General features: G+C 39.9%; 2 protein-coding genes across 2 annotated transcripts in view; both read right to left on the reverse strand.

Moving 5' to 3' along the window:
* Window positions 1–1,770: 1,770 nt before the first annotated feature.
* Window positions 1,771–14,739, reverse strand: part of LOC146133344 (medium-chain acyl-CoA ligase ACSF2, mitochondrial-like) — a 32,561-nt gene continuing 19,592 nt past the window's right edge. Inside the window, exons 10-15 of the mRNA XM_083397555.1 lie at window positions 5,492–5,599; window positions 4,904–5,052; window positions 4,169–4,310; window positions 3,292–3,402; window positions 2,922–2,990; window positions 1,771–2,315 (exon numbers count right to left, since the gene is read on the reverse strand). Coding sequence (XP_083253681.1) covers window positions 2,256–2,315; window positions 2,922–2,990; window positions 3,292–3,402; window positions 4,169–4,310; window positions 4,904–5,052; window positions 5,492–5,599 — 639 coding nt within the window. The 3' untranslated portion in view covers window positions 1,771–2,255. The remainder of the gene's footprint in view (window positions 2,316–2,921; window positions 2,991–3,291; window positions 3,403–4,168; window positions 4,311–4,903; window positions 5,053–5,491; window positions 5,600–14,739) is intronic.
* LOC146133345 (uncharacterized) lies at window positions 8,787–14,672 on the reverse strand. The gene is made up of 2 exons (XM_083397554.1): window positions 13,667–14,672; window positions 8,787–10,846 (listed from the first exon to the last, which is right to left on the reverse strand). Exons 1-2 carry the CDS (start codon window positions 14,117–14,119, stop codon window positions 9,356–9,358), a joined length of 1,944 nt encoding a protein of 647 aa, XP_083253680.1. The 5' UTR covers window positions 14,120–14,672; the 3' UTR covers window positions 8,787–9,355.

Below are 14,739 nucleotides of genomic sequence, written 5' to 3' on the forward strand. Positions count from 1 at the left end.
ACAGGGTTGAGCTAACCAAATGCAGCGTTAATGTCATAGATTTACGTGGCCCCAAGGCAGAGACCGTATTCGCGAGACAGACGTCAGAAGAACCTATAGCTTATCAGGACCAAAATAAGGGAGTATCCTTATCTTTCCTAACTAGTGTAGAATCTTTAAAAGAGCCTAGCCCATTGAATAATATATTATAAACGCGAGTAAGAGGCTTTTGCAGTATTACAATAACGAATGTAACAATACTTTTGTCGCTGGCGTGTAACGTCTAACTCTGGTTCAGGTATAGGCCTACGAAATAAAACTAGGCGCGGATGTAGGTCACGTGCCCCCCGCTTGATGGATTCGCCCCCGGCCCAAACCACAAATTTTATTGCCTAAACTTGTAGCCTTTACGTTTGACATTTTGCAGACGCATTACCATCAGATAAACACGAGGCTAATCGGTTAAAAGTTCCAACAATAACGGAATGGCGTATGGAGCTCCTAACTGAGGTGTAATAGTTTTGTTCGTCAAATTCGGAGCCAAGTCCCTTCTAGCAAATTGTCAAGACCAGCTAAGTAGCATAGAAGATGCCCTCACCCCCCAAAGAATAGGGCTCGCTTTGTTTGTCAGCTGCGCCGCCACAATTTTAGAGGTTTAGGCTTCATGCGCTGCCTGAGCTAACTAAGGTTAATAAACATAGTCCATATAAACCACAGAGTTGGCCTATTTTGTTAAAGTTATAGTTGGAGACGTGTTACCTTCCATATAAAAGCTACATTACAATGTTTTATTTATTTCGCGCAAAGCGAAAATTGCAGCTCTATACCATTTAGGTTACCATTTTAAGTGGCATGGACACTTGGCCCACCACTGGATCATATCCTGGTTATAATCGCCAGGAAAAGCAAAACGATTTTTTTCCGACGTTGTTAGTGTTATAAAACATGAAGATTTCATTTAACAAATATAAAATCCTATACTCAATGGAATTTAAGCGGGACTTGGGTTGCGTTAGACGAGTTATTTGGACTAAAAGTTGTTTTATGACGTCACCTTCTGACGTAATTTCAAGGTGTTATCGCTAAAAAATTTAATGACTTTCATCAAACCAAATTTCTAGATAGACCCTTTCATAAATGCTGCAAAAAAGAAAAATTAGGACGAAGCGCTACATTAAAAATACGCTTTAGTTAAATGTGATATAGATTAAGTTACTTAACAATCAATGGAATATAGTTGTATGATATTTGGAAAAAAATTATTGAAAATAGTTCCTGTGGTATTTTCTTTTAAAAATTGTGATTTTTTTATTTTAAAAGACAGGTCAAATAACGTTTGCGATTCTTATAGTCTATTCCTCATCTAGAAATTTTAAACACATTTTAGTTTTGAAAAAGAAAGGCAAGGCGTCGTTATATGAATGTATTCCTTTGCAATGCACATAAAACACAACCGGAAGTACAGAGCGTGAAAATAAATGTACATTTTGAGACAAACTTAATCGATATTTCTTTGAGGCAATCTGTATTATTAGTTAAAGCGCACTTTAAAAATCGACGAGGTTGCTATGTTGAGCGTTTCTTTCTAGCCAATACGAATTCTAAATTTGACTGCACTTGCACTTGGCGGTAATACAAACATCGACAAGGTAATTAAAAAAATAAATTAGTACTTACTCACATGATCAACATTTTAGTTAACTGCAATCACAAAAGATATTATTAGCACAACATAATATATACACAAATAATGTTGGGAACGAGTCATAAATTAGCCATGATTAAGAATATAGATAAAATGAATTATAGTCCTGAGTCAACTTGAAACATTGTATGTTTTGATTCGAACGGTTTTACCGAATGTTCGCGTGACACAACGAGTCATTTGAAGTTGCTTTTTAAACAAATTTATTGCAAACTTTGTTTTTACTAAAATTATGCCATAACGATAATAATGTTTTTTGGCCAAAAACATTTCCTAGATTGCTGTTGACGACGATATGTGGTGCAAATTGATTACCTATAACTGACATTTTGTCAAATTTTTTTTAACAATTATAAACATTTATTTTTTCCAGTCAAAACATCGTTACAAGTATAAGTAAAAAAATGTTTTGAAATAATGAGATTGAAGTCTTTCAGGCAAGGCACGTTTGTACTATATTTTTTACACAATTAAATTTTCGATTTAGACAAAGTTGCAATAACAAAATCTGCATAGTAAATTACACACCTGAAATTAAACACCAGTAAAAATCAACAGCATAACTGATTTTTTATATTTCATGTAGTCCGAGTTCTTTTGAATATTCCTCTCTCATTACGAACTTCTGAACCTAAAAAATAGTTTACATCTCTTCTACATGATGTGTTTCGGTTGGGCATGTTTTGTAACATAACATGAAATATAATAGTTGGAAAAATTCATTTATTGTTCGTACACAAAAACTTTATAGCGTATTTATTGGTAACCTTGAAATTACATGGTGACCACGAGTGTGATGTAAATTGAACGAGGAAGTTTGTGATACATTCGGGCAACGTGGAATCTTTGGCAGTGACAATTTAGAAATTATAACATGTCAAATCAAGACGCCCTACGCATCTCCATATAAGCGTGCTTTACCTTTTATCTCCTGCGCGAATTCGCCCTAAAATCACCTCCGACGTTTTGTGCACCACAGTAGAACTAATCCGGGTTAATATAATAAGGGACAAAATCCACATGCGATGTTTCTCTATCCAGAAATAAAAATATCAAGATGCGACAAAAACGACCAATTTTTTAAGGTTGAAAAAAGGGCTATGGCACCATTAAAAAAACTAAAATATGGTACGCCTAATCGAGATTTTATCAGCAGAAATACAACACTATATTGTACCTTGCCATGCTCTTTACACTACGGTTTAGTACGACAAAACCATTTTAATAGAATACATACCTTCCTGGTTACAGTGATTGGATATTCAGTGACAAACTTGATGTACTTCGGAATCTTAAAATGAGAAATCTAAAAAAGGATAAAGGTTCGACACGATCAGTTTCGTATAAGTGCAAGCAGCAATTAAAAATGAAAGATACACACACATTTGTTTTTGTTAACAACTGTGACCTAGCTCGTCGGAAGCTGGTTTTTCACCAACGATTACGGATTCCGTATCATACTACACTGAAAAAGCATCGCAGCAATTAAAAAGGTTGTCAGTTCTGTTGCATACATTATGTTAAAAAAGACCATTTGTTCTAGCAACTCAGAATCAATTCCAGTATGTTAACGTTACGAGCACCTAATCGACGTGTTCGTAACTTACGTTTCCTTTGCAGAACTCCTTAATCTCTTCCTCAGTTGCGTGTTCCCCTTCCTTAAGCTTGATCCAAGCGCCAACCTCTTCGCCCAAGCGTTTGTCGGGCAGCCCAATCACCTAAAAAAATCTTTTAAGGTTAAATATTAAGATTGGAATGAATTATTCATGTAGTATGTGCGATTGCGCGTATGTTACATGAAAAAATAAAGCTGATTGTTTAGTTGGGTGTTTTTCAAGGCTGCCGACTTTATACTGGGTTTCGTTTTATTCCGCCAAAGAATTAGTATATTTGTGGAATTTTATTGTGTAGGTTGTAATTTACAAACAAACAGAGTTAGAAGAGTTCTGTCATTTTAAGACAACACTGTCTCTTGATGTAATTATTCAACAAATATCATGTCGGTTTAACATTTCGATTTTTTACAATCATTGGTTCATTTAAAAGTTTCAATTTCACGTCAGAGAATGATGAGCAACGTTTTGTTCAAAATGTTCACAAACCGCAACCAGTCGATTTAGATCAGTGGTTCCCAATCTTTTTGTTGTCGAGACCCACTTGCCAGTTTTCAAAAACCTACGCGACCCGTTCTTTCATTGATTGAAACCAAGAATAAAGGTGACTCAAAAACACGACTGGTTCATTAAAGCCAATGTCGTTAACATAATTGTCAGACCGGCGCATTCTTTTATACCTTACACTGCTAATTTGTTTGCATTTTTTTTCGTTTTTAATTTTTCGTTGGACAAGTAGTACACGGCGAGCCTCCTGACAACCTCTTGCGACGCTGTTGGGGTACGAGACCCACAAAGGTTGGGAACCACTGATTTAGATGGAAATTTCGTTTTTCTCCTAACGCGTGTCATTTGTGTTTCACGCCCCCACCTGTACGTCTTCTATCTTGGGGTGCGTGTGCAGAAAATCTTCCACCTCGGTCGGGTAAATATTCTCCCCTCCCCGGATAATCAGGTCTTTGATTCGGCCGATCACCTTCAAGTAACCGTCCTCGTCCATTTGGCCGATATCTCTGAAAAGCAAGGCTTACTTAAGTTTTCTCAGTTTTGATATTGGCAAAACTTTATCCAATGAGGACAACCAACTAAGTAGTGCTTATTTGTATCTTATTCTTTCTTCGTAGCAAGACAAATTTTTATACGGAACCGCAGCGAAATTTGTAAAGCGACTTCCTGATAACATGTTCAGGTCACACTAAATTATTAAATCATTAATAATATCACGTTTCTGCCGTAAATACAATACAATGTGAAACAGTAGATGTATTGGTGTGTCTTTGTGAAACTCCGATCGTATGCAGCTTTGGAAAAGTGCACACTGAACACCGTAGAGTTGTGTAACGATATTTTTGCGGTTCGTACATAAACCTCAATATCAGATAAAATAAATTTCAAATCATGTGTTATTTATGTAAATTCTTACCACCACCGTTTCGGCCTCTTAAAGACTGTGTCGTTATTGGCGAGGTATGAAACCAGGTTTAAAAAATTTAACACCTAATATAAAGGTAAAATTTAAACTATTTTGCCAAATTGCACGATGGGCCACTGAAGTGCCGAAAGTGGCAACAAATACAAAAGAGCATGCAAAGACGTTAAATCTCACCCGGTTTTGTACCAGCCGCTCTCGTCGATGGCATCGCGGGTTTGCTTTTCGTTTCCCCAGTACTTTAGCATGACGCAGTAACCACGTGACAACACCTCGCCGGGTTCATTGACCGGTACGATGCTGCCTTCGGGGTCAACGACTTTTGTCTGAAAGCAAGACAAAAATATGGGTTGCCGTATTTAATGAAAATTATACTTAGCAGATTTGATGGGTATGTGAAATCGTACTCTGGCACTTATTAAAGTAGAACTTTATACAAAAAATAGTGAATTCTGATTACGTTAAAGCCTGTTCATTTAAGTAGCAATATATTTGCATATAACAGATACATTTTAAAAATAAGCATTTCACAAGGATAGCGACTTTTTTATTTAAAAATCCCAAAACACTAAGATTTGGTAGAAATTTTCCATTCTTGTAACTCAAAAACTCAAATTGCTTTTTATTACAGAATTAATTACGAGCTTGTGTGTTTTTACTACAGGCTTGTGCTACCTAAGACTCTCAGTCTCAGAGTCCTTGTTTCATTTACTATGAGGTCATTTGATTCCTCGTTTAAGGAAAAATTTTTTTTTTTAAACTAACCTCAGTATGTGGCAAGGTGTATCCAACCGTGGTCAGTCTCTTCACCTTCGGGTCGTCCCTGAACGAAAGTGTCACCACCGGACTGGTTTCCGTTGATCCGTAGGCGATCTGCGATAAACGTGCGGTTGACATTTCCTTAAAGTAAAACTATTATCATTTTTTTAGAAAATTGCCACACAGCCTAAAGTCTAAACAATGCATCTACAACTGAGACAAGACATGTTGCTTGAGCAGTATAACTTTGCTAAAATATATCTGTTGCTTGACGTATTTGTCTAATTTAATCTGGAAAATCAGTTTGCACAGGTGAAAAATTGGATTGTAATTTTGACGCCAGGCATTCCTACTTTGAACCGATGAAGCGCGGTACCACCAAAGCTTGATAAAGTGACAATGCAATATATCATAGGTATGTATAAATCAAGTTTTTACACCAAACAGACTTTTGTTCTTAAATTTTATACCAAGTGCTTTTCAAAAGTATTTTTTTCTATGGAACCTCAATGCTGCGGTTTGATCAAAAAAATATAACAAAATGTCATTTTTGAGTCGCTTTATTTGAGAAAACACACGACCAGGTAAATAATATTATAACGCCCAAAAGTGAAATGTCAGATGTGACGTCATCGGGACTTATTTGACGCAACAATCAAATTGGAACGCTTCCGTGATACGAAGTCCACTTTTTCTTTCCTACTTCAAGTGTCGCCAAGATTGGTGACGATGTCGAGTATTATGCAATATTTCCGCCTTTAAAGTGGAAGTAGGATTTTAATATTGAAAAAAGGAAAATATTCCACACCATCCACACCAGAATAACAAACTTAAAATGTCAACAGAGACAGGAACATACGAAACAAGTTCGTTTATGTGGACTGATAGGTTACCCGTGTACAAAATTGAAACAGATGGAAAAAAATACTGACGGTAAAATTTTCTACAAATAATTACAATTATTTTTTCCAAAATAACCCGTTCGGACAAAAATATAAATTGCTAAAATACTTTAATCACAAATGTTAACCTACCTTGATTCAGGTAAACAAACTCAAAAATTAAAAAAAAACTTTTTACGAGGGGATGGCTTTGTCCACACAAAACGCCACTTTTTACAAACACCAATTAAAGGTATTTGAAAATTGTGATTTGGTGTGTATACAAAGGTAACGTTCCTGCTGCGTAGGTATCCCCCTCCTAAATGTATTAAAGCAGGGGTCGGCAACCTTTTTCTAGTCGCGGGACAAAACCAAACTCAGAAAGGTCTCTGCGGGCCGCACAAAATTTTAACTAATAACTGTGTTATTAACATGTTAAAAAAGTGAATCAGGCGGGCCTCGGATCGTTTTTGCACTTAAAAACTTGTTTAATTACATTTGAGGAGGCAGTAAAGTGTTGACGCCCAAAAAAGCGTTTGTTTGGTTTAAAATTAGAGTTCACACTTCGTCATCCGTACAACGAATGAAAAGTGTAATAAAACTACTTCGATGGAACGCGATAACATTTTAAGGTAATGTATAGCTCATTGTTTGTTAACCCTTTAAGGTAAAGGTATACACTTGGCGAACGAAGCGCGCGCGATTTTTTTTTTGTATTTTTGTATACGGGCATTTCTTTTAAATTTCTTGCAAGTTTTTATTACATTGCCGAAAATAAAAACTAAAAATGTTAAAAAGTATATGTCCAATATTTTACAATAAGTACGTTTTTTGTTTTTCCGCGACGCACTTGGCAACCTTCCACGGCGCAACGGTAATAAAGAGCTAATCTAGTTCAAAAGTCAGCATCAAAACATAAACAAACCGGACGCAGAATGGTCATTCGCGCGAAGCGCGAAAATTTTTCGCACTTACGTAGTTAAAATAGTCAAAAAGTATGTGAAATGGACTCGTTTCTAATTTATCAAAGAGGCGGCGGGCCGGATGAATTACATCGGCGGGCCGTAGGTTGCCGACCCCTGTATTAAAGGCTACACATCAAATAGTAAATCAGTATCAAGTAATAATTGATATTAACGTCGTTCAATGTCAAAACACGAGTGCAACATTCCCGACTCTATTATTAAATATTTATCGCCGATGTGGACGTATTTATTATTTTTAGCCTGACGACATTTTTGGTCGACAGTTGTTTTCAAGGTTTTGATTGACTTTCTTTCAAATACATACGTGACTTACATGGTCAATATTAGGCAGCGTAGGTACATTATAAAGCTGTGTACAAACATCACACAGAGACAAATTACACGATTCTTGTTTAGTGGAACTGTTCGTGACGCCTCGTGTAATTTGAGTGTTTCTTACAAGTAATAGACTGAAGAAAAGAGACTCGTTTAAACATAACATACAGAAATTCGGATATATTAAGATATTAATTGGGTAATCATACAAAACTTTATAATTTTGCGATAATTGGATAAGTGAATTAAACCTAAGTTAACTTTACTACCAATCATTGCCAGACGAACCAAAGCCATGACATAGATTAAGAACTTGGTACAGTTTAAACTAAAACATAACTAAAGGTTTTAGACGACCATGCCAAATAACACAATTGATTCATGGGTGAGCTGAAAAGATTCCAAGTATGTCGGTGATGTGTCGAAAATCAACGAAGGATTCTGCTGAAAATCGCAGCAGAGCTTGTTTTCAGGCGTTTACAGCGACATGGTACTGGGCTTCTGAACGCTGTTCAAAGGATGTCGCCGGCACCGGTTGGACGACGCGTGTCTGAAATCGTGTTACAAAATTTTCCAGGGGCTGGCAATCGCCATTGAGGAAGTTATCGTGGCGGCTTTGCGTTCGTAATCTAGTCGACGGCGCCACGCTGACTGGGATATTTCTGTGCTTCCCATTAGCGTCAAATGACAGGAGGAGTTAAAATAAAACCCCACAAAACAGTGAAATTATTCTTGTCATTTCGGCGGGAGTTTTTTTCATGTGTTTTTCATTTTTGTCATTTCGCATTCACAAAAAAGCGCGTTGATACACTTCCCTAACCGCTTCGGAAACCAGTTGTTTCTTTAAACGTTTGTGAAATGGTTTATATATTGTAGAAAGGTCACTGGGCATACATAAGAGTAAACATTTATATATATAGCTTTACCCTTTGGAAGGGTTGCTAACAAGCCTTTAAACTTGGCACGTCTGCTGGTGTACAGTTATCAGCCGTTTGTTAAGTTCCCAATACTTCCATCACTGATCCATAGAAGCAATACATGCGGCTTCCAATCGAAGCCTCTCGGCGCCGTTTGCGGTTCGGATAAGGTCAAGCAAAATCCGAGTATGTCAACTGTATGTAAAGCGGCAATATCGTTGACTTTATTTTGGCAACTTGATGAAATGGCAAGAATGGAATAGGCTGAAAAGACAAAGAAACTTACACCAAGACGCGAAGCAAAATGCACAGAAAAGAAAAGAATCCTAATACAAATATCGCAGACAAATATTGCCTGCTCAATCGAACAGCACCTTGGCAAAAAGAGCAATTGGAAATTCCCGCACAACGGAAAACAACAACGGAACAATAAAGCCAGGAGAAATTGAAAAAAATATTTTTCAGGTGAAAAGCTCGGGCTCAAAGTCCACGACATAACTTGCTAAACAAAAAATAGACAGAATAAATGGGAAGCGAAACATACAAAAGTTTTACTTAGCGAGGAGTTCACACATGGCAAAAACAAACAAACTAACAAACAAATAAAGAAAAATAAAAAATACGCAAATGTTATAGAATCTATACTTTTGAAGAAATACCAAAAGTTAAAAAAAGGTTGCGCGTCGATTCCTAGTAATCTCTCATGGCGCTGTATTCACATCGAAGGTGCCCGGTGCGGCGACCTCGGCACGAATGAACATATTCGTCGATTTACACATTCGCGTTGTCCTGGTAGTTGTCGTTCCCGTCGGAAGCCTTGGCCGCGTCGCCGGCGCCGTTCGTGTCCCCCTCGCCGTTCCTGGTCGGGGTGCACTTGGCCACGTACTTGTCGGCGCCGTTTCCCTGGCCCTGGCCGCCGCGCGCCATCGGCCGGCGCTGCTTTTTCTTTACGCACTTGCCGCAGACACGCTTGCCGCTCGCGACGCCGGCGCCTTCGCCGTGAAAGTCGTGGCTGCTGTGGAGTCGTCCTCTGTGGCAGAAGGCACGCAAGGCGATCACAACCAAAGCGGCAAGGCCGATTCCCATCGCCACCGCGATAGCTACGATCACGGACAAGTCCACCTTGTCGACAGAGGCGCTCGGTTCGTGGCCCTTGGCCGGGCGCGTTTTGTTCAATCGCGCGTCGTCCATTTCGAAAGGGTTTCTCTTCACAGGCGCGCTCTCGTTATCGAACTGGATGGCCACGTCCATGTCGCTGTCGTCGTCGCCCGAGTAGAAGTACGGGTAGTTGCTGATGTCGTAGAGGTCCTCTTCCTGTTGGTTCTGTTCGGAGTTGGGGAAGACTTGGACGGGACGACGGCGTTGATCTGTGCTGTTCGGACGCTCTTGTCCGGTGGTTTGCGGAAATGAGTCGCCATCGACTGGTAAAGATGCGTCAAAACTCCGCGTCGTGGATCGAGAAGGGTAGGCATCGGTGGGTGCCGGGTCGCTTTGCAGGGGTGGGCGGGCGCCTGGGCTCGGGGGAGACGGGGGCGTCTGGCACAGGTCATCCAGTCGCATCATGTTCTGACCACGACGGCTTAGCGGAAAGGCGCAGGTCACTGTTAAGTTGCCGAAACCGGCGCGCCGCAGCCAGCGCACCATGCCGGAAGAGTTGCAGTCGCAGCGCCAGGGGTTGTGCAGCAGCACGAGCTCGGAGAGGGCCGGCATCTTGCCTAAACTTGGCAGGCCGGAGAGCAGGTTGCCGGAGAGGGAGAGCGTACGCAGGCGCCGCTTGCTGAAGGCGCGCTTGGCGATGCTGCTGATGTCGCAGCCGTCCAAGTAGAGGCGACTGAGCGACTTTAAACCCTTAAAAGAGGAGCGCTCGATCGTGGTGATCGGGTTCTTGCCGAGGAGTAATGTGGACAGCTTGGGGATAACGTTCAGCGCGTCGGTGGGCACGCGCGCTATTTCATTCAGTTCCAAGTTGAGTGTCTCAAGCTTAGGAAGGCCGCGGAAGGCGTTGAGCGACACGCTCGAGATGTTATTGCCCTGCAGCTGGAGACTGCGCAGCGCCGACGCGCCGGTGAAGATGTCGTCGTTTAGAGTGTTGAGCATGTTCAGGCTCAGGTCGAGGTCGGTGAGTCGGTCCAGGCCGCGGAATGAGCCCTTGTGAAGTTCGTGGATCTCATCGTTTTCCAGCTTGAGCTGCTTGACCGCCGACAGGCCGTCGAACGTTCCCACTGCCAGAGAGGCCAGGCTGTTGCCCGCTATCACCAGGGTCTATAAAGAAAAACGGTAAACTTATTTTTCCTATAGTGCGTTATACATATACGCTATAGAAATGCTGGGGTGTTCTTATGGTATTAGTCGTGCAAGAACTCAGCTAAAAATCAAGTAGTGGTTTCAACGTTAGTTTACACAAGGTAACCGGAAAGGTCCTGTTTTTCTTTACTATCAGGAAGGGAATTCAATAGATATTCTCGTAAACCTATTCTACGTTTTAAATATATATTTTCGAAAAGCAACTGTACTCGAATTAAGCGATGCAACCATTTGGAATTAAAAGCTGTTAACTTATAAATCCCGTTGACCACTTGGCGTAGTCCATGGTCAAAACATCTGAACCTTTTCACTTTAAAAATGCGGCATGAAACAAGGCACCCATCATAAGTGGTAAAAATATATTATTGGAACTTGGCAAAAATGTTTTTGAAAAAACAGTTCATTCAGCTTTTTAACGACCTTGTTGGCGTTTCTTGTCAACCTATAGTCAACAGGTCAATAACGTTTTCCGTGCAGTCGTGGGCTTGTCGTACGAACTGGTAACATTTGCCTACAATAAGTCACCCGTCTTTAGTAAACAGCCCCTGGTTTGATGCCAAGTGAATGTGATTATTATCAACGGAATGTGACGCCCTGCTGGTGACATTGGCAGTCTGGGGGCAACATTTTGTGTCCTACTCCAAATCGGTAGGTCGCAAATATGGGATACCGATTAAGTTCAAAGCCAACACTGTAGCGAATTGAAAATCGTGCCATCATGAATAGGACCCGAACAAGGCGTTATAGGCCGTTAATCAACTTTGCCAAAAGTACGTTTCCACTTTTGCGTACTTTACTCAAGTCCGGATCTGGAAACACAACAAACAACTACCGCCAAGGGTAAAACAACGTTAAGGGCATGAAAACCTACAAGCGAATTAGTTTAGCGCACACTCGGAATTATTTTATTCTGATTGTCTTATTCTAAGAATTAGAGCAAAATGCGCCTAATTCTAGTTATAATATATAATTTGCTCTTGTTCAAATATTATTTGTGTTTTACATAAAGTGTTGTTTGCCCATCGGTATTTTAAGTCTCTCTACATCTTCTAGAAGAATTTTACAGTCGGAAAAGTATCGACTAAGCCAAAAAGTAACTAGAATAGCACGAGAAAAATATTTTTAATTCACATTCTTATAAGAATAAAAGGCGTATTAAACCAAATAAATGTAATTTTAAAACTATATTTATTTTTTATTTTTTTTAGAATTCGGTCATTTTAATTCTAAACTTATTTGGAGAAACTAACATCCTTTAATTTTAATTCTAATCTAATTGGAAAAACTGAAATGGTAGAATTCTAATTCTTGTATAATTTTGAAAGGTTAAAAATATCTAGTTGCTTAAGTCTGGTTTAGCGAAAACGTAAATAGGGGCTTTAAAAAGGGAAAAGTTGATGTCATTTAACATAATTGTCATTTAATATTGAAGTGTTTTACGAATGCAATCTTTTTTATCTGTTACGGCCAAATCAAAGTTTTATTAAACGCCTCCAGATGCAAAATACAAATTTTATGCACAGAAATACTTATTGGTACGGTTTGACTGTTAGTGTTTTGATTTCGTTAAATTTGCGGTCAGTTGTATAAATATAGAAAACCTTCCGTAACAAAACTGATCCATGTTTCTATCGAATGTTTTTAGTGATATGTCGTCTCAGCTTTAAAATACGTTTAATGGTAGTCCTAAAATAAAATTTATACCAGTCTAATGCAAAAATAAAAAAATACCACGACAACAATATTTCAATAAAGCTGCTCAATCAATATGATACTTTAAGTAATCATTCTTGTTTTGTACCTGATTTTTTATGATACATTCTAAATATTAGTTATTCTTTTGTAAAGGTTCAGTTTGTAAAGCAGTAGGTAAGCGCATTAAACGTATGCCACTATAAATGTAACGATAAATTAAACTAATGTCACATTTCGCAATCGTTGTAAACAAAACAAAAACCAGGATAAAAAGCAGGATAACTGACAGGGGAAGCCTTCAAGAGACCAATCGAATCATTTGATCAATATAGAATTTTCATAAAAGCAGGACGTGGGTTCAAATCTTACAGCAGGTGATTTTTTAGCCTATAGACTTGCATGCAATAAAATCGTTTAAGTTAGTCTCGCAAAGGGTACTGCTGTTGCACTATAAAATCTCAGCAAGTTTCGTTGATCAAAAGGACGACTTATGAAGGGCTGAATCACAGTTGTTGTAATGTATACGTATGCATGTTTTGATTATTTGAGAATTAAACAAGTAGAGAAAAAATGCACGGCAATAAGGCTGGTGTTCAACACTTTTAAAAGTTGTGATGAAAACCGGCCCGAAGTGCTTGCGAACTGAAGCGCGAATAAAAGAAATATGCCTATACAGAAAAAAGATAAAATTGTGCGACAGTTTTGTACAACTTATCAATATTGTGAACCATTGAAATTTAAATGAGTATTAAATGTACACACACAATGTTGCCATAACTTTCCTAAGGCTTCAGAATCCCTTCGGCCCTACTACAGCTTCCCCACTACTATACTCCGCCTATAAAAAAGTTGTAACCGGCCGAAAAGAGCGGCCCGAAGTTATGCGCCAGTAGAAGAAATATACACATACAGAAAAAGGAAAAAATATGTGCGACCGTTTTGTATAACTTATTCATATTGTTGGCCAATAAAATAAAAACGAGTATTACATGTCTACACAGGCCAAGGCTTTACATTGCCCCCAACGCCATACTACAGCCTACACCCTCCTTGAGTATCAAAAAAAGCAAACAGCACACCCACCTCGAGTTTCTTCTGCGAGGCGAAAGTGCCGGGCGCAATCTGCATGAGGTCGTTGTACTCAATCTGCATTCCGACCAGCTCGGTGTAGTTGCGCATGTCGTCGTGCGTCAGGTTGCGGAAATAGCTGGCGCGGATCAGCAGCATGGCGGCGTCGACGGGGATACCGTTGCCGCCGATTTCCGACAGCTCGACACAGTCAACGTGCACCTGGCAAGGGCCCCTCGCGCGCACCAAGCCATCGCCGCCACCGCCGTAGTCGTTTGGGCAAGAGTTGATTGGTGAGCACTCGGGGCTGCCGAAGATGTAGCTGCTGTCCTTGGCCGCGTCTGACGGTTCCGGTTCCGACGGCGCGTAGTCACCCGCGTTGTACAGGTAGATTGCTTGGTTCGCATCGCCCGTTTGGGCCAGGAACGCGGCCGCGGCGGCCAAGAGTAAGAATGTCGGCAGGCGCATGTTTCTGTCGTGTTCTTGAGGTCCTAAGGTCGCGTTCAAACCAGCAAAAATGCGTTTTAAACGCAGTTTGTTTTGTTTTTTAAAGCGAATATAAGACCTTTAGGAAAGAGAGCAGATGTTGTTTTATGGTTGTTCAGTTTCGCTAACAATGTAGTAAAGCTGCGACCTCCAGGTTATCACTGGCAAAAACGTGCAACCTGCCTGCTTAAGTTGACTAGGTAACTACTTGCTGCATAGCTATGTAGTTTTGTATCATGATAATAATCACGAACGGCTACGTCCGTTTGGACGTACGGTCGTACATACATAAAGCGATTGCCTCTAATTGCGGTACAGAAACCTTTTCTGAGTCCTAATACTGTAATCTCATCTTTCCTTTGGAAACTGTAATAATGAATATCACGATACGAGTATTTACCCTGCGTCTTGTTACGTGTAGTGTAGACCTTGTGTGCCAACTGAACAAACATAATTTCGTTTTCGCCCTCCCACTCTAATAACGCGACAAATGTCAAGAAGCAATACTTTGGCTTCGACTTGAAGACCTGACTACGTTCGCCACACCACATCGCTCCGCATCTGTTTCAAAGTCGATCCTAGGCAAAACCCTAACATGCTTG

Source organism: Ascidiella aspersa, chromosome 9 (genome assembly GCF_963924565.1).
Source record: "Ascidiella aspersa chromosome 9, kaAscAspe10.2, whole genome shotgun sequence".
Taxonomy (NCBI): domain Eukaryota; kingdom Metazoa; phylum Chordata; class Ascidiacea; order Phlebobranchia; family Ascidiidae; genus Ascidiella; species Ascidiella aspersa.